A 20,803-nucleotide genomic window follows, 5' to 3' on the forward strand; every position below is an offset into this window, starting at 1 on the left:
CTCCCCATTCCCCATCCCACAACATGCCATTCCCCTATACTCCACCTTTCTGCCTCCTCCCCTGACCTGCCTCTCCTCCAACCTGTCCTTGCTTTGTTCCCTCACTCCTCTATTTCCATCCCCTCTCCTTTTGTCACTCTTCACCATTCTGTCCCATCTCCCATCTCCTATACTCAACTTCCTGTCCTTTCACCTTCTTCCCTTCCTATCTTCCAGCTCCTTCAGCTTGTTCCTCTATACCCACCCTGCTGCTTCTAAACCATCTCTCTGCGCTTGACCTCAGTTCCCAATCTCCTTCTTTGCCCATCTCACTCTTCTCACCTCTGCCTCCATACTGTCCCTGTTTTCCTATCCCTCCACCCTACTCTTCTGCCTTCTTTCTCTATCCCCAACTCCCTCATCCTCATGTCCTCTATTCTCCTGTTCTTTTGCTTCCAACCCGATCCCTCTCATTCCCTTGTCCCCTATCTTCCCATCTCTCCTGTCCACTGTTTCTCTGGGACCCTGGCTCCCCAGTTAGGTGGCACAGTGGATAGAGCACTATCCAGGACTCAGGAAGACCTGAGTTCAAATTTGCCCTCACATACTTACTAGCTTATGACCCTGGGCAAGTCACTTCACCTTTGTCTGCCTCAATTTTCTCATCTGTAAAATGGAGATAATAATAACATTTTCCTCCCAGGGTTATTTTGAGGCTCAGAAGAGAAAACCATTGTAAAATGCTGCGCACAGAGCCTGGCCCATAGGAAGTGCTATGTAAATGTTAGCTATTATTGTTACTGGTATCATCATCACCATCATCATCGTTATTATTCCATCTTCTCTCTTCTTCTGTCCCTTAATACCTTTGTCCTGGTACCCCTCCAGAGTTCCCCTCCATTTATTCATGGCTGTCCTCCCACCATCCTATGTTTGGCCATGGAGAAGGACTTGATTCCTCAGCCTCCTCTCCCCTCCTAATACCCCTTAGCCCACTGGGATCCATTTCTAGGATACAGGGCCCATGTCTGCCATCCCTTCTGCCAAGCCCACCCCCCACAGAGCTCCTCACCTGTCTTGTTGTCCACAGTGAAGTGATGCTCACCATCCAGGACACTGTACACCAGCCGTGCGCTGCTCCCATACGTGGGGTCATCTGCATCTGATGCTATCACCTGCATTACTGAAGTGCCTGGGCCCATGGAGGGGGAAAGTAGGGGGGACCAAGGAGAGACACAGTTGTGAGATCATCTGCCTGGAGCCTGAGAGGGAAAAGAGACTCACTGGGAGGTGTGACTGAGCCCCCACCCTCATCTCCTCACTGAGTCCTCCTCCCCCTCACCAAGCCCCTGGCTCTCTCAACCCCAAGTTCCCAATGTTCCTCACTGAACCTGCCACCTCCATGCCTTCTGCCACCCTCCCTCCATCTTCTTCACTCATGGTTCCTTACACTACCTTTCAGTGAATTGGGGCCAGATCAGAAATCCAGGGCCAGATCTTAGCTGTCCCTAAAATCAGTGCTTCCTCCTATTCCCTTAACCTTTCCCAGCCTGGCCACTCATATTGGAGCCATGACCATACTAGCTATACCCTGATGCCTCTCTCCTTTGGGTGGGGATGGGGAAGGGGTGGTAAGTAGGTGATCCCAATGTCTCAGCTAGTGGGAATATAGATAGTAGGAAGATGTGGTTAGAAAGACTTGGGTTCTAGGCCTGTCAGGTGTCTCTGAGAAAAAAAAAACAGAGTTGGAAGGCATCTCTCAGATTATGTAGCCCAATATCCTCTGCTTACAGAAATGCAAGTTCAGGTCCAGAGGAAGCAAATCACAGAATGGAGAGAGAAAGGAGCTCCCAGATCATCGGGTCCAACCCACACCCAAATAAGAATCCTTTCTCCAAAAATCCTTCCAAGTGGTCATTCAGCCCTCAACTGACCTGCAGTGACAGGAAGCTCATTAACCCCTCCAGGGCAATCTATTCTATTTTTCAACACTCTAATGTTAGCAAATTTTTCCTTCTAGTGAGTTGAAAGGCACTTGCCTAAGGTCTTACGCTAAAATTAGAGGTAAAGGACGAACTAGAACCCAGGTTTCCTGAATTCCAGGCCAGGGATCTTTCCCTTACCTCACTGTAAAATATACCCCTGATGTGGGCTTAAGCAAATGTAGCATTTAGACACGGAAAGAGTACTTTTCAGATGAGGAAACTGAGACCCAAAGAGGTTGTCACTTGTCCAATGTCACATAGGTAGGATAGCAAAACTAGGATCTAGAACCCAAGCCCTTTAATTACGAATATAGCATTTTTGTCAGTATTTTATGCTGTGGACTCAGTGATGTACCTGCTGGATGGGCTCAGCTGGAGGGTAACAGAGGGTTGAGAGGTAGGAAGAACCTGCCTTGTAAGCTTTGTGCTGGCAGAGAACAAGTCACTGCCTCTGGACACTGCCCACAGTTCAGCCTCCTAGGAATGCTACAGAGGGCTACAGAGAGACAGCTCCATGGTCATCCCCTAGCTTGAGCTCTGGATTCTTCTACCCACCTCATAAGAGAGGAAAGAGGAAAACACAGAATGGAGGAGCATGGGAGAGGGCTGGGGAAGATACGGTCCAGGGCAGTGGTGCCATCCTTCCCCCTCCCCCCGGGGACCCAGACAGGGCCCCCTCTCCTCATGCACTGCACGTAGGCAGTCGGGGAGAGTATAAATTGGATAAAAGTCCATCAAACGGCTGCAATTAAGTTATTGATTTTCGACGCTGCCTCATTAAACCGAGCGCTTCACTCTGCCTGTCCCTGCCATGGTTCTAATTTGACATCATGTTCAATTTGAGGAGAGCAGAACTTGGGACGTGAGGCTCAGCTGGGGGCAGCTGGAGAGAGGTGCAGGGAGAGACTAAGGGACAGACAGACAGATGGATCTCTGAGGCTTCACTTGCCTTGTAAAAGAACCACAGTATGCTAGAATAAGAGTCAGACCTTAGGACCGAACCTAAGGGGAGCCTCAGACATTCTTAGGGCATTTTGGGCGAACCTCTCATTTGCCCTGCCACATTCTACCTTATTTGGGTGCATATTATATCTACCACTAGTCAATTACAATATCCTTAGGAGGAAAGGACTTTGCTGTTTTTCGAATTTTTATCTGCAGCACGGAACATAGGGCCCTTTACAGAGGAGGCACTTAATGAATGACTGCTGAACTAAATTCTAAATTGAATGTCAGAGATGGAAGGAAACTTAGAATATGGAATATCAAAGCTAGAAGGGACCTTAGAACATAGAATGTCAGACCAGAGAGAAGCCTTAGAACATAGAATGTCAGGCCAGAGAGAGGCCTTAGAGCATATAGACTGACCAAGCTGTTAGGAACCTTAGAGATCTAGTCTGGTTGGCCTGTGAATCACCTCTTAGAGAAATCTTTTTAAAAGCATAAAACAAAATACATAGAGTTACAAAGAAAACCAATTATATAAATGTATAAAGACATAATTTTCTTCACAGACCCCTGATATCTATCCACGGACCCCAAGATTAAGAACCTTTCAAAACCCTCATTTTACAAATGAGGAGACTCATCCAGAATGGGTGATTTGTCCAAGCTCGCACAAAAAGTTCAGGGAAAGTTTCTAGATCTTAGTTTCCATATTTGCAAAATTAAGAATTTATTTAGACCATCCTGAAACTGTCTCTTAGCTCTAACCCACGCTCCTGCCAGAGGGACCCCATCTGCTCTGCACGTATGCCCACTTGCATAGCCCAGGGTTCCAGCTGGGAAGGAGGCATCAGAATATTTGGGACTTCTGAATTCCCCCTCCACAGGCTTTGGCCCATCTCATCCCAGCTGTTGCCCTCTTTCTCCATGGGCAGCATGGTCATTAAGCTGTCCTGCCAGTCCAGTCCAGAGGCAAGCCCAGCTCACTGCCTGGCCTAATGAGGGAGTGTCTGGAAATGTTACTGCAGCATTTCTCAGCAAGCTCTCCTCTTTCTCCCTCTCTCTCTCTCTCTCTCTCTCTCTCTCTCTCTCTCTCTCTCTCTCTCTCTCTCTCTCTTTCTCTCTCTCTTTCTCTCTCTCTCTGTCTCTCTCCATCTCTCTGCCTCTTTGTCTCTCTCTCTGTCTCTCTGTCTCTCTGTCTCTCTCTCTTTCTGCCTGCCTCTTACTTCCCCTTTTCTGGCCCTTGCCAGATTCTCATTCTGGAGAGACATATATTTCTTTCGTAGTCTTTAGCATTTCTTCTTTCATTCCCCACCCACTCCTCTCCCTCCAGTCCACCCCACCCCACCCCTGCAATGTGCCTCCCTCTCTTCTTTTAAAATTGGAACTACTGAGGAGGAGGAGGACAGGGATGAGGTATGGGATGTTAACATCCCAGAGAAGGAAGGATGGGCAGCAAGGAACCAGGAGCCAAGGTTCAGGGTAGGAGTGGGGAATACAGGTATCTTAGCCAGAGAGATTCTGAGCCTCACACACCAGGATCCCAGTCTGAGCTCTCCTACTTACTACTTCAATGACCTTGGTCCAGTCACATCCATTCTCTGAATCCCAGAGTACCCCTGGCTAGGGTGCAGCTGTGCTACCCTCCTGCAGAGGGGAACCACCAACTCAATACACATTTTGCAGTCTTTCCAGAATCTATCACCCTGATATTGCTAGGGGATAGAAATGCCACAGGACTCAGGAAAATTACCTTAGAGGCAGTTAGGTGGCACAGTGGATAAAGTGTTGTGTTTGGAATCAAGAAAACCTGAGTCCAAATCCAGACTCTTACTAGCAGTGTGACCTTGACCAAGTCACTTAACCTCTACCTATCTCAGTTTCTTCATATGTAAAATGAGGATAGAAATAGCACCTACCTCCCAGGGTTATTGTGAGGATCAAATGAAATATCTGTAAAGTGTTTTGTTAACTTTAAAGTGCTCTATAAACACTGGTTATTATTAGAGATGCACAAGGATCCATAGCATAAAGCAAGAAGACCACAGTGGAAGAAGCACTCCATTTGGAGTCAAAGGATCTCAGTTGGATCTCCACTTGATTATCTTACTCCCTTGGACAAGAATCCTCACTTCTCTGGGACTGTTTCTTCAGTGAATGGTGCGAGCTATCTGGACTAGATGATCTCGAAAGTCCTGTCAGCACTAAATTCTGTGATCCCACTATATTTTTCTGTGGTGTTCTATGGTTTCTAAAGCATATCCAACAGTCACAATATAATGTGATCATCATAAGAGCCCTAGAAAGCAAGTAGTGTAGATGCTACGTAGGGAAAACCACAGAAGCCAACGTTCTAGCCCACATGGGCTATTTGGTGTTTCCTCACAACAATCCATCTGCTCCCCAAGGCCTGGAATGTTCTCTCTTCTCACCTCTGTTTCTTGAAATCCCTGGCTCCCTTCCCAGCTCACCACAACCGCCACTTCTACAGAACACGGAGCTTTCTGGATCCCCTGTGCCCCTCAGTTGTTAGGGCTCCCCTCCCCCCCAAATTACTATGCATTCATTTCACGTATATTTTGCATTGAGTTATTTCTGTTCCTATTGTCTCCTCCTAGTAGCATTTCAGATCCTTAATAATAGGGTCTGTTTTTGTTTTGGTCTTTGCCTCTCTGGAATGTAGTATAGGCACATATTACATGCTTAACACATGCTTTTTGAACAGAATTGAATTAAATAAGATCTGTCCAAGAATGCAACAGACTACATTAGGAGAGAGTAAGTCCTTTGTCAGTGAAGGTCTTCCAGCAAAGGCTGAGCAACCACTTTGAGGGGATATAAAGTCCACTCCTGCTCAGATACCAATTAAGTAATAATTCTGAGTTTCAAGGACTCTCTATCATTCCCATTTTTGGGATGTGAAAATTGAGGCTCAGAGCAGTAAAGTGACTTCATTCAGGTCACATAAGTAGGAGGTACCCGAGCTAGGACTGAAATACTGGTCTCCTGCTGTAGTTATCAAAACAGAGCAGACAGGATTTCCCCAATGGAAGCCCCTTTAAATTGCTATGTAAGTGCTGGCTATTATTACTACTGAACTCTTAGGCCCTTTGCTGCTTCTCCTACGTCCCAGCCTGAGCCAGGACACAGTTCGAGGGCTTCCTAGGGATGATGTGTTATATAGCACCCTAAGGACCCCACCATACTGACTTCTCTAAGATTGTGGGCATTAGGGGCCAGAGAGAGGATGCTTATTTGACATCCTATCTTTGCACAGGTAAGAGGACATCCCACACTATATCCTTCACAAGTGATCATCCCATCTCTGTGGAAAGATCTCCAGTGACAGGGAGCTCATTCCCTCCCCAGGCAGTCCTTTCTACTCTTGAACAGCTCCAGGCCTTAGGAAGGTTTTCTTCTACCCTCCCCCCCATTCCTGGTTGTGCCCTCCAGAGCCAAGCAGAACAAGTCTTCTCCTTCTTGCCCATGCCAGACTTTCAGATACACAAAACAACTGTAATGTTATAAGATCATAGTTTGAGAGCCAGAAGGGATCTCAGAGATCATCTAGTCTAACACCTTCCCCCATTTTATAGACAAAGAAACTGAGCCCCAGAGAAGTTGGCACTTGTTGAACATCACACAGGAAGTGCCAGAGACGGGATCTGCACTCAGGTCCTCTGACCCCAGAGCCCATACTCTTTTCACTATACTCTGAGGCTTCCCCACTTAGTTATTCATCTCCAGTTGTAATATCCTCGTTTCCTTTAACTGTCAAACAGTGTCTCCTCTCTCTTCAAATTCCAGCCTTGCTGGACTATTCATACTCCTTTGTCTGTCAATGTATCACTTCAGACACAAGACAGACCAAGACAGCAGGGGGCTGGACCATCACCTACCTTGTTCTGTACACTAAGCTTCTATTTACACAAATTAAGCTCTTTTTTGCCTTCCAGATCACTAAGTTGCCCCTTAGCAGCTATGTACCAGTATTTGGGCAGCTGGGGGGGCGGGACAGGGATGAGAGAGGAGGTGGTTCTGTCCATCCCAATTGGCCTAGAGAATCTGAAATAGGATGTGGGTTTTTTTCCAGGCCCATCACATCCCTGCAGAGCTCATGCTTCTCAGTTACAAAGTTCTGTTACTTTTTCTTGGTTTCTTTACTGCTCTTACTATACTGAAGGATCACCAGTACTCACCTTTTTCCCAGGTAGCCCACCCCACCAGCCCTTGTCGCATAGGATTTTCCCCATTCCAACTCCCCTGCACATGGCAAGAACACCCTCTGCTACACACACTCACATCAACACCCCTCCCTTGGCATCATGGCAGATCAACACTGGAAATGACCTGAGAATGTGAAGCATGATGGGTAGAGTTCCCCTTAGGAACCATGTCGGTCACCTCCTTCATTTTAGAGAGAACACCGAGGCCCCAACAGAGGCAGCAACTTGTTCAAGGTCATACAACTAAGATCTAGCCTCAGCACTCAGACAGAACTAAGGTCTCTTTCTCTACGTCATTATGTGCCATCAACCCTATGGGGCTGCCAACATATGAGAAATGATGGATGGGGAAGTCACCTGTCATTCTGCAGAAATGTAGTTTAAGGTCCCTAGGGGGATGGAGGACTGCTATATGATTTTCAGCAAATGACTCTAGGCCTTAGTTTATCTTTCTATAAATAAGAGACAGGAGAGAAGATAATCCTTATTTTCACTGCCTTTACCAAGCCTCCTCATATTTTGACAGGCTAGTTCAAAGCCCTCCTCCTCCAGGAAGCTTTTTCTAGTCATTTCTTATTTATTCCAATTTTTTTCCCCTTCCTGATCATCAACAGTATGGCAGCTAGGTAGTGCAGTGGATAGAGCAGAGGGCCAGGAGTCAAGGAAATCTAAGTTCAAATCCAACCTAAGACATTTACTAGCTATGTCACCCTGGGCAAAACACTTAACCCCCACTTGCCTAGTAGTACCTACCTTCCAGAGTTTTGTTAGGATCAAATGAGACAATAATTGTGAAGCACTTAACATAATGCCTAGCACACAGTAAGCTTTACATAAACGTTAGCTATGATTATTATGAAACTGAATGTAAAATTATATTCAAATGTCAGCTATCCCAAGTGGAGAGGGCATTGAACATGAGAGAGATTTTAGTAGGTGGCGATGGGGGCGGTGAGAGAGAAAGGTTGTCTAGGTTAATGGAGTATCCTGAGCAAAGGCAGGAAGGTGGGAAACACTAGATACATACAGGATGGAGCTAACAGTTCAGTTTGATGGAGTATGGACTTAATAACAAGAATTTCAGTGCCTTAGAGACTACAAAGCATTTTCCTCTCAATAGCCCTGAGAGACAGGGAAAACAGGGAACCCTAGACACTGTATTATAGGAAGACCAGACCTGGTTCTAGAGCACCTGAGTTCAAATCTCAGCTCTGCTACTTACTGTGTCATCATAGTCGAGTCATTTAATATGACTGAGCCTGTGTCCACCATTTATCTCCATATCCATAGTGTCTGGTATATATTAGGCAGTTAACAAATGTCTGCTAAGGGGCATATGAAAACCTACCAGAATTATTGTTATGAGTTTAAAGTACTCTAGGATTGGATAATTAAGAGAATTAACATTCCTGCTCTTTCTAAGGGTCACTATACAATACCAATTCACAAAATCCTTACAACATTGTAAGCATGATGGGGAAGGAGTTAGCTAATACATTGGATACCATAAGCCTGCCCCAGGAAAAGCAGTTAATTTCCTAACATCACACAGCTAGGAAGCATTGAATAGGGCCAGGATTCAAATCCAGGTCCTGCATTCTGTTCACTATGAGATAAACCTGGAAAGGCAAGTTGGGGCTAGAATGTGGAGGGCCTTGAATGCCAGACCTTTCAGGGAGTGAGACATCATTGACGGTTTTCTCCTCCTGTCCCTCTCTCTAGTTCTGGATCTTCCCCAGGCCCCTGGGGACCTCATTATCTCATGAGTGTGCGCAGCACTCATAGACCTGAATTTTCTAATATTGCTTGATTAGGTAGGATTTAGAAAAGAAAAGGTATCACCGGGTAAGTATTCCCTACGTAGGATGAACCCTCAAAGGAACATCCATGATGGGCACTAGGTGCAAGAACACAGGATTGAGAACTTGAAGAAACCACCAAGTCCAATGCTCACATTTACAAATGAAGAAGTGATTTGCTTAAGTCCCCTGGGCAAGATATAGCAGAGCCAGAATTTAAATGATGGTCCTCTGATTCCAAATTCAGGTTGCTTTTTTCCTACTTTTTAATTCTATTTTTCCTTTATTTTCCTAACTATGTGGGTTCTTTCCTCCGGGGATATGAACCTTCTGAACAGTATCCAAACCAAGCCATCTCCTGTCCAGACTTTATCCCCATTCTCCTTCCTACCAGAAACTTGGATCCTGCTCCTGAAACTAAACTATCCCAGGCTCTGACAAGTGAGCTTTTACCTTATCTTGCACGAGTGCAAGCTTTCAATTCACTTCTTGGACATCGTCAGACCATCCTACAACACATCCCCACTCCTTATTTCCAGAACCCCTTAAGAGCTGTCTTCCTTTTTAAAGCATAAGATCCTTGAGAACAGGGACTATCTTGCTTATTTGTATTTGTCTCTCTAGTGCTTAGCACAGTGCTTGGCATTGTTCTGTCTGTCTGTCTGTCTACTAGATTATCTAGACCAGCCCCCTATCCATGCTGCCATTTCCAGATCAAGTGAACCCTAACTCAGTTCTGGTGATGGAGAAAGGAGTGTCAGGAAATGAAGGGTTCTTAGGCAACCAGAAGGTTCATGTTTTGTGTTTGACTGAAGAAAAGGACGTTCGTTTCCTGAGTTGGAAGATTTTAACCTCTTACCAAAATTTCTGCAGCTAGCAGGGACCATGACCCCAACAACCCTCAGCAGTCCCACTATGGTTGCAGGCACCAAATGACCAAGAAGAAAAAGGAGAGGAGGTAGAAGGAAAAAAAGAAGAGAATGGGAGAATGATATGAGGAGAAGAGGAAGAACAACACATAGTTTGGCAGGAGAAAGTGGAAGGGCAAGATGGGGATGGGAGAAAAGAAAAGGTAATATCACTTCTAAGACTGTATCCCCAAGAGATCACAGAAATGGGAAAGGGTCCCACATGTACAAAAATATTTATAGCAGCTCTCTTTGTGGTGGCCAAGAACTGGAAATCAAGGGGATGCCCATCATTTGGGGAATGGCTGAACAAGTTGTGGTATATGAATGTAATGGAATACTATTGTGCTATAAGAAATGATAAACAGGAAGACTTCAGAAAGGCCTGGAAGGACTTATATGAATTGATACTGAGTGAAAGGAGCAGAACCAGGAGAACTTTGTACACAGTAACAACCACAGTGCGCGAGAAATTTTTCTGGTAGACTTAGCCCTTCATAGCAATGCAAGGACCTAAAAAATTCTCAATGGACTCTTGAGGCAAAATGCCTTCCACATCCAGAGAAAGAACTGTGGAATTGGATCGCAGAAAGAAGCTTGTGTTATGTTTTGTTTTGTTTTATGGTTTCTCCCATTCATTTTGATTCTTCTATGCAATATGACTATAGTGAAAATGTGTTTGATAAGAATGTGTGTGTAGAAACTATGTAGGATTGCACACCATCTCAGGGAGGGAGTGGGGAGGAAGAAGAGAGGAGGGAGAGGGAGGGGGAAAAATCTAAGACATATGGAAGTGATTGTAGAAAACTAAAAACAAATAAAATAATAAAAAATTAAAAATGGCATTCACAAAGCAATAAAAGAAAAGAAAAGGTAAGAGGGGGGAAAAGAAGAAAAAGGAAGTGAGGAAAAAGAAATGGAGGGAAAACCATGGAAGAAGAAAAGAATTGGAAGAAGGAGTGATACCAGCCAGGGGAAGGGAAAAAGACTGAGGAAGAAGAGGGCAACAAGGAAGAAATAAAGGTAGGGAAAGAGAGGAGGAAAAAGATGTAATAAAAAATAAAATTAAAACATGGTGCATGATTCAATAGTTCTTTGAGGTTGTTTACAAAGTATTTTCTTTATAGTAACTCCATGGGAAAGTCAGGGCAGAGATTATTATCCCCATTTTAAAGATAAAGAAGTTGAGGCACTACGACTCAGTTCCCTGCCCCTAACAGTATTCAGCTCAGGCTGTGAATCCTTTCTTGCTTGAAATGCCTCTAGGAAGTTAAAAAAAAAAACAACCCCCCAAAAACTGGGTCATTTTTGTGGACAAAGCGGTGATAAACTTTTAGAGTGTTCTAGCTACCATCTATCATAGTGTTATAGCCACCCTACTCAAGTCTGTCCAGGCAGCCTCCTCCTCCAATGGTCAGCCCTGGCAGGGGCAAAGGGAGATGGGAGGAGGCATAGACATGACAGTGAGTGCTCCAAAAAGTCACAGAATATAGAATATATACCAAAGCTGGAAGACACACACAGAGAGCATGAACTTAGAACACAGGCTCTCCAGGTGGAAAGAACTTTATACCATAGAATGTCCAAGGTGAGGGGGTGGAGTCCTAGAACACAGAATGTTAAAAATGAAAGGGACCTTGGAACAAAATGTCAGAGGTGGAAGGGACTTCAGATGCATGAGCTGTCAGAAGTGGAAGGGGCCAGGACATTATCCACTATAAGCCATTATCTGACAGGAATCTGGGCTGGGGAACTTCTCAGACTTGTACTTTGCCTTTTAGACTTTTTAAAAGAGAAACTCCATCCCCACCCTGTCTTTCTCCATCACCTGCAGCTGCTATAACTGCTCTGAACACTTTATATTAAAAATTAAAAACCACTTGTCAAGGCCCCAGGAACGTTCTGATTACACAGGAAACAAGCCTCCTTCTCAAGCTCTTCTCCGCTCCCTTGGTGATCATCACTCCTGCAGCCAGCTCACTGTGCTGGCCTCAACCCCCGGGCTTCCGGCTGCACAGCCTAATCTAGACGGATGAGCCTTGGGAGACACTGGAGACTTTGGACAGCAGCTGAGGGGGAGAGGCAAAGTAGGAGAGAGAACGGAAAGGGAGGAGATACAGGCAGGAGGATACAGAGAGAGGGGGCAGAGGAAGACCCAGGGGACAGGAGGAAGAAGAGCGGAAGGAGCAGGGAAAGAGAAGCAGGGATGGAGGAGGAATAGAAAGGAAGAGAGAAGAGGTGGGACAGTAGGGGCAGCAAAGGAAGTGGGTAGGGGTGGAGGGGAGCACGGAGCCCTGTGCTCCCCCCATTCTTCTTTTCCTTTCTGTAGGAGATGGCCTTCAGTGATGACCCTCCAGCATCAGCAGCAGCAGCAACAGTGCTCAGCAGAACACACTGCTGAGCTCCTGGAAGCAAGAATCATCCATGAGCCACCAACAGTTCCCAATTAGTGTATCCAGAAGCTGTGGGCATTCATCCAGCCCAAATCAGGGATGATTTTAGCTTCAGCCAGTGTGTGGGGTTTGGGGGTGGCTAGGATTTCTCAGCTTCTCAAACATCTGTGGTTGCTGAGACCTCCTGACTATTGCTACCCTCCTCTGTTGGGTCTGGCCCTTCCTCCCCACCACCATAGGGCAAAGAGGGTAAGAGAAGGCTAATCTGAGACTTGGCCAAGGCAGCTATGGCCCCTGAGGATGGTCAGGCCTGAAGGATGGGACCAAAGTGCCCCCTTGGAAAGGGGAGGCACATCCAGGCTCCTAAATTCTAATCATAGTATCATAAAGCATTAGTGGTAAAAGGGGGACTTTAGAATAAAGGATGTTAGCACTTAAAGCATAAAGTGTAGAATGTAAAATGTCATTCATTCTTAGAGAGGATTTTTATCCCCTTGGATGCTAAAACATAGGACACAAAACTGGAAAGGACCTTAGAATATAGAATGTTAGAGCTGGAAATGACCTAAAAAGATTATCTATTTCAAAGCTCTCATTTTAGAGAGAAGGCAATTGAGACCCAGAGAAGGAAATTGACTTATCTAAGGTCATAGAGCCAGCTAAAAGGAAAGACTGGGCGAGAACCTAGACCACCTGGATCAGGGCTTCTTCCCCAGACCCAACAGTGTAATTCATCGGCTGTTGCTCTCAGCACTTACATTAGGCCTACATTAAGTAGGATTGATGATGCTGCTTTGATTAGGATTTTATTGTGTTACTCTTGGCTTCCAGCAGGAGAGAATCAGATCCCTAAATGCCCCAGACCCAGGTTACTAACTCATCCAGAGGGGACCCTGACCTCCCCATACACATATATACACACACACCCTCTTCCCAGGTCTCATCATCCCTTTTTAGTTCTTGATCTCCAGGGTCTTTCAGGGTGCTTGTAGTGTCCTCATTTCTATGGGACCCTGAGTCCAGATCCCTGAACCAAAAACTCTTCTCCAAAGGGGACACAGAGGCCTCTGCCTGCCCCTCCTCTTGTCCTCCCCTGCCTTGGCCTCATTCTTCCCCTTCCCCCAGGCCTGGCCCCTTTTGGTATTGAAAGCCAAGCGCTGTTGCTAGGCGAAGAGATATTGCACATATAGATCTTCCTGGACTTTAATTAAAAACTTCTTTAGAAGTTGTCTCTGTGGACTCTGGGCACGATTGATTCCACCTCTGGCCCCTGGGGGTTCCCTAGCCGGCTATCTCCCTGGTCACTGAGTCGACTTTCTTCTTGTCATTCCCAGTGGAGAGAGTGAACCATGACCCAGCCTGGGAAGGGGAAGGGGGTCTTTCGTGGCCAGGCACACCAATACCCTCATCCTCCTTGAGCTTCTTGCATGGCAGAGGTCTTCAAAGACAGTGCTGTTCAGGTTCATTTAGACCTGACCATGGCTTCTAGCTTTTTCACTCTTGATCCTGACCCTGCAAACAACTAACTTACAGTGTGACCTTGAGCAAATCACTTCCTCTCTGGACTTCACAGTATAGCAGAAAGAGTAGTAGCTTTGGGGGTCGGGGGTCCAGAGTTTAAATCCCAGATCTATAATTCACTACCTGTATGAACTTGGCAAGCCACTTAACTCTGGTTCTCCATTTCTTCATCCGTAAAATGAAGGGGTTGAACAAGATGATTTCTTGTCCAGCTCTAAATCTGAAGATCCTGCTTCCTTATCTGTACAATGGGTTTTATTAGGCCAGATACTTGCTAAAGCCCTTCTGGCTCTAAAATTCTGTGACTCTCCCAACCTATGTTACTCCATTCATTCACCAGAGCACAGATTAGGAGTGTGGTAAAACAAACAAACAAACAAAAAAAAACCAACACTGAACTGGTAGTCCAGGGACCTGGGTTCTAATAGCAGCTTTCTCATTGACTAGCACCATCATCTTGGGTAAGTCCCTTCTCCTCTCTGGGCCTGATTGAGTTTCCTTCTCTGGAAAATGGGAATGATCCTGTCTGGCCTTGAATGATCTTGTGAGGATAAAATGAGATAATGTATTTTAAAGCCAGCTGGAAAAGTTCAAAGTGCTGAAGGTTGGTTGTTATTATTCAACGAGTGTCTTGGGAGGCTCTGACTGCATTACTGTCTCCCCCGCAGGGAGCTGCTCAGAGCATGGAAGGGGTGTCTGGGAGCAAAGCTTCCCTACTCGTATGCACCGTTTGGCAAATTATAGGTCCTTGGGCCCCCAGATTCAAATTTCTGCTTGTGACAGGAAAGGGGAGAAGGGGCCAGGGACCATCCCTCCCTCTTCCCGCAGACAGGGCTCCTCCAGTAGCAGGGGAGAGGCAATAGATCACATCAGCATGTCAAAAACACAGACTATGCAAGTGGGAAGTGGAGTTTAGAGCCCCACCAGCTTGAGCTCCTCATTCTACAAAACATACAATTATGAGCTGGAAAAGGATCTTAGAGATCAGCCAGTCTAACTAAATTTTACAAATTAGATAACTGAGGTTCAGAAAAAGGAATCAATATGCCCTAGGGTGACAGATTGAGGGACTGGAGCTGGGACTTGAAGCCAGGGCCAAGGCTCCCTGCCTACTTCTGGCTGCCCCTCCCTCTCTTTGGAGTCCCGGCCTATCTGACGCTGCCCTGCACACTCCCCTTCCCTTTTAACTTCTAAGCATGCTAATTTGCAAGGATTGCCGCCTTTCATGTTTCCCAGCCGTATTTCCCTTCTCCCTCTGATCTCCAATTTTGCACAGACACTGTCGCCTCTCTTAGGCCGTGTTCCCATCATTTGGTGATCAGGCAACTCGGTAAATGTGAGTGATTTTCAAAGCTGTCTAGATCCTTGTCGAATACCCTGGTGCTGGGATTGCTTCCGCTTTAAAAGTTGCTGAAGTAAAATAAATTAATTTCATTTAATTTCTTTCCCCAACGGTCTCATTGGTTTCTTTGGCTCTGAAGTCCACCCACCCACCAAGGAAGAACAGCCAGGGATTATCCCCAGTTCTTCAGAGTTCTGTGCCTTCAGACCCTCTTCTACCAACCTGGTCCTTCCACAGAGGTCACCAACTCAGTGAACTTACAGCAGCTACCCCCTCAAATACAATTGTACTCACACCTCCCATGGGATCTTTAAGATTTAGAGCTGATAGAGGCTTTAGAGACCAGCTAGTTCAATGCCTTCCCCCCTCACAGAGAGGGAAAGTCATCTGCCCAAGGTCACACAGCCAGTAAGTGACTGAGACTATTTTCAAAGTAAAGTTCTTTGTCTTCAAATACAGCGATCATAACCATTCTGGGAGGATGCTAGTTAATTTTCAATAATAATGACAAAAACAACAGTCAGCATTCATATGGCACTTTTTAAAGCTTGCAAAACACTTTATATCTGTTGGTTCATTTGAACCTCACTACTGCCCTGGGAGGCAGGTACATTTTATAGTTGAGGGGTTGTTGTTGTGTGTTTGTCCTTCGTTCTCCAAGAGGACCATGACATCAAGATGATGACATGACTTGAAGTTGACTTGGATGTGAGTGAGTGAGGGTTGTGCAACATCACCAACCTCACTTTCTCCTCCTGAGCCATCTGGGTTCAGTGGCCTGATATACATCAGGACGACTGGAGATGGCCCAGGATTCAATGGCAGAAGGAAGTGGTTAGGAGAGGCAGGTAGAATACCAGGTAGAATATAGTGCCTCTGGAGCTGAAGGAGGAGAGAGTATCAAGGGAGAAGGAGTTTGGAAGTGATGAATTCTATTGAGAAAGTTTAGTAGGATCTAAAGATTGAGGAAAAGATTTGACAATAAGAGTGATTGATGACCCTTGGAGAGCAGTCTCAGTAGCATTATAGCGGCAAAAGTCAGATCGTAAGGGACTGAGAAGGTGAAAAGGAAGTAGAAGCATCAGGTACAGGGGGGAAGAAGGAAGACAGGAGTTTGGTGTATATCAAATTGAGGGGAAGCTGAGGCTGAAAGAGGTTCAGTGACTTTCCCAGGGTCATGTAGCTACAAAGTGTCTCAGGTTAGATTTGAACTTAGGACTTCCTGACTCCAGATCCAGGGTTCTGTGCACTATGGCACCACTTCCCTGACTGTCATTGTCATTGACAGAGAAGTAAACCTAGGCTCAAGGAGATAAGGCACTTATTTGAAGTCACATAACTAGTAAGTGAGGAATCTGGAACTTGAACCCAGAACTCATGTTTCCCAGGACAGAGCTTTTTCCACTTTATCAGATCTCCCTCTCCTAAAAATCTCCAACTGACTGGTTCAGCACTTGACCTTTAAAATTCATTATCTCACTTGATTGGTCCCTATAAGGAGTCAGTTATTACACCCATTGACAGATGAGGAAACTGAGGCTCAAAGTAGTCATCCATTTTCTGCTTGGGTCTTCTAGCACCAAAGAACTCACTACCTGGACAGGCAAACCATTTATTCCTGGATAACTGTGATTTTTGAGAAGTTCCTAATTATACTGAACCCAAATCTACCTCCTTGTAACTTCACTGCATTAGTGATGAACTCCCCTTTCAGACCTCATCCCATGCTTTGTTTTGTATTTCTCTGAAGTATTTGCTATAGAATACTGCATAGCAGTATTAACGGTGGGTCTTTTACCTCTAGTAATTGGTGGTTCTTTGATGGCAGGGAATCTACCTTGAACATCTTTGAATCTCTCCAACATCTACTTAGCAAAGAGTTTTGTACATGCACGTGTTTAATAAATATTTGTTGTCATGATCTGAATGAATTGGTCCTACTTCTACCCTGTGGGGCCAAGCAGAGCAATGGCATCCTTTCAAATACATGGTGCTAGAGATTTAAATCAGGAAGAAACCTCTGAGGCATGCTAGTCCAATCGTGTGGATGACGCATTTTACAGATGAGAGAACTGAGGCCCAGTGAGATTATGTGTCTTGACCAAGGTCATAAAAGCAGTATTAGAAGTAGGATTCAAACTCAGGTCCTTTGAATCCAAGGCCAATACTTTATGAATCACACTAAGTTGTCGGTATCCTTTCTGCTATGTCTTCTCTTCTCGAGGCTAAATATCCTGGTTCCTTCTATCAAGTACCAATATGATCTAGTTTTCAGTCCCCTTGAATTCTGGTTGCCTTCCTCTAGATGTTATACAGCTTGTCAACGTCCCTCCTAAAATATGGTGCCAAGGATACAGATAATTCCAACTTGGGGCTCTATGTTGTCTGCTTCTATAGGCATATATGCGTGCTCTCTCTCTCTCTCTCCCCCTCTCTTCCTCCCTCCCCCCTTCTCATTCTCCCTTTCTCCTTGTCTCTCTCTGTCTCTGTTGGTCTGTCTCTCTCACACACACACCTCCCTCATAGACACTCAGAAGCAGACATGCACTACATATGTGTATATATGTGTATATATACATGAGCACATATATATACATACACACACATACCCAGTATCCATACGTGTAGTTATTTTCACAGTCTAAATGTATATGAATGCATTCACAAGTACTACATGTACACATATTGTAAATACACATAGAGATGGAGAGGAGTGATACATGTGTACGTACACACTGCTGCTCCTGGCTCACAGTTGACTCCTTAGTCCTCCCCTTACTGTGCATCTGTCACTCTTCCTGGCCCACTTTCTCCTCTTCTATTTCCCTGGACTGATTGTTTGGAAGAAGCTGCCTGATCATTACCTCTCAATCGCACTGACCCAGAGAGAGCTGGGAATTACCACTTCCAGAAACACGACGACTCCTTTTGCCCTCATGTGTCCCCACACCCCCACCCCCACCCCCCCTGCCCCTGAAACCTAACTCCTTGAACTCCCCTGGAGGAACAAAGCTCATCTCGAAGCCCTGCCCTTGGACCCTTTAGTGACAAGCAGTGTAGAGATACAGAAAGAGACCAGGCCTCAGGGCTGCAAGGGAGAGTAGGTTTTCCCTCCACTCTGCCCCAGGCCCTGACTCCCACCTGAACCTCATGCCTCCAAGATGGCAGAGGACTACAGAAAGTGTCAGAGCAAAGTCGCCAGATCAGCACAGAAGGCAACCCTGAGACAGTTTAGGATAGGGGTGACCTCCCAAGAACTTCAATATCTAACAGACAAAGCATTGCAGCCTCATCTGGAAGAGTTTCCCCTCCAAGGAAGTGCAAAGAGGCAGGCATATTCCTCTTCTGATAAACTCTGGACATCAGACTGTGTGTCTAGTTCACTGCATCAGCATGTGTTTACATTTTTGTGTGTCGGTTTGTCTAAGCATGTGTGTATCTGCTCTCTGTATCTACATTTGTACATCTCACATCTAGCTCTGAGTATCTGTCTATTCTTTTCCATGGACATGAGTCTGTGTGTCTTTTTGCATGTGTAGGTGGCTACCTTGTGTGTATGTATGTACATGTATCTGTCTTTAAGTCTCTTGTTTGTTTCAGTTTAGGAAAGATTTCTTTCCAGATTCCCCTGAACCCCACTCCAATTCTGCATTTATCTCCAGTTTACACCATAGCACATGTCCTATACCTACATAAGTATTTGTACATTGTCTTCTTCATTAGACTATAAGCTCCCTGTACTTTTTTTGCCTTTCTTTGTATCCTCATTGCTTCACACAGTGCCCAGCACACAGTAAGAACTTAATAAATGCTTGTTTTGTTTCCATCTGTTTCCTCTTTCGAGGTCTATTTCTCTATGTGTCTTCATACACGAGAATGTGTGACTGTATGTCTCTCTGAATCTGTCTCAGTACATGAGAATATGTGACTGTCTATCTCTCTGAATCTGTCTCAGTACACAAGAATATGTGACCTTCTATCTCTCTGAATCTATGTCTCAGTACATGAGAATGTGTGACCATATGTCTCTCTGAATCTGTGTCTCAGTCCATGAGAATGTGTGATCGTATGTCTCTCTGAATCTGTGTCTCAGTACATGAGAATGTGTGACCGTATGTCTCTCTGAATCTGTCTCAGTACATGAGAATATGTGACCGTCTATCTCTCTGAATCTATGTCTCAGTACATGAGAATATGTGACCGTCTATCTCTCTGAATCTGTCTCAGTACACGAGAATATGTGACCTTCTATCTCTCTGAATCTATGTCTCAGTACATGAGAATGTGTGACCATATGTCTCTCTGAATCTGTGTCTCAGTCCATGAGAATGTGTGATCGTATGTCTCTCTGAATCTGTGTCTCAGTACATGAGAATGTGTGACCGTATGTCTCTCTGAATCTGTCTCAGTACATGAGAATATGTGACCGTCTATCTCTCTGAATCTATGTCTCAGTACATGAGAATATGTGACCGTCTATCTCTCTGAATCTGTCTCAGTACACGAGAATATGTGACCTTCTATCTCTCTGAATCTATGTCTCAGTACATGAGAATGTGTGACCATATGTCTCTCTGAATCTGTGTCTCAGTCCATGAGAATGTGTGATCGTATGTCCCTCTGAATCTGTGTCTCAGTACATGAGAATGTGTGACTGTATGTCTCTCTGAATCTGTCTCAGTACATGAGAATATGTGACCGTATATCCCTTTGAATCTGTGTCTCAGTATATGAGAATGTGTGACCGTATGTCTCTCTGAGTCTTGGAGTATGTTTCTATGTGTGTGTATGTGAATTCTGAGCATCTCTGGACATGAGGTTCATTCTCTCTTTGTGTCATGATGCATCTCAAGTGTGTCTGTGATGTAACTGAGTCACTGGGTGTATGTATGTGTCTAGATGTCTATACTCACCCATTATTTTCTCTTAGCAGCAAATGATCATCCTAATAGCCCTCAAACAGAAGCAAAAAGCTGTAGCTACATTTGGAAGTTTGAATAATCCTACCCAGTCCGAGGGCTCTGGGAGGCTTCCTCCATATCCCAAGGTTACCACACTACAATTCCTCCCTCTCCCTGGCAATGAACATCACTCCCCACCCCCTCCAAAACTGCCAGCTAATGCCTAGGAAGCCTGAGTCACAAGCAGAGTATTCCAGAGTTTAGGCCCTCCCAAAGAGGTAGAGCAGGCTCCCAGAGACCTATGTGCTTAGAGACACACAGAGAAACCAAGCCCCACAGACAGACCCTCCTCACCTACCTATGGGCGAGAGCTCAGCCACACTGCCAATGTAGGGGCCCTGCAGAAAGCGAGGTTCACTATCATTGATGTCCTGAACTTTGATGATAAACTCTGACTCTGGTTCCAGGAGTTGGTCTGTGGCCCGATCCCGTGCCTGGGCCCGGAGCGTGTAGAAGGTCTTTTGCTCTCGGTCGAGCCGCTCCATGGCATGAATGTCACCGGTCAATTCATCAATCAGAAAGATTGTCCCGGCTCCTTCCCCAGAGATGGTGTATTTAATAGAGCCATCACCTTCATCAGAATCAGAATGGATCTGCAGAGGAGGAGAGGAAACACTGTGTGTAAGGGAAGTGGGGAGAGAGTCATAGAGGAGACAGTGACCCCATTCGGGGTTTTCTTGGCAAAGATACCAGAGTAGTTTGCCATTTCCTTCTTCAGCTCATTTTGTAGACGAGGAAACTGAG

The 20,803-nt window shown here is 45.4% G+C and overlaps 1 protein-coding gene across 6 annotated transcripts in view; it reads right to left on the reverse strand.

Moving 5' to 3' along the window:
- Nucleotides 1–20,803, reverse strand: part of CDH22 (cadherin 22) — a 150,589-nt gene that overhangs the window by 56,783 nt on the left and 73,003 nt on the right. For all 6 annotated transcript variants that reach the window (XM_072632381.1, XM_072632386.1, XM_072632385.1 and 3 more), the window contains 2 exons: nucleotides 20,358–20,652; nucleotides 1,052–1,171 (listed from right to left, as the gene is read on the reverse strand). In XM_072632381.1, the coding sequence (XP_072488482.1) occupies nucleotides 1,052–1,171; nucleotides 20,358–20,652 (415 nt within the window). The remainder of the gene's footprint in view (nucleotides 1–1,051; nucleotides 1,172–20,357; nucleotides 20,653–20,803) is intronic.

This window comes from Notamacropus eugenii, chromosome 1, assembly GCF_028372415.1.
Source record: "Notamacropus eugenii isolate mMacEug1 chromosome 1, mMacEug1.pri_v2, whole genome shotgun sequence".
Lineage (NCBI taxonomy): Eukaryota > Metazoa > Chordata > Mammalia > Diprotodontia > Macropodidae > Notamacropus > Notamacropus eugenii.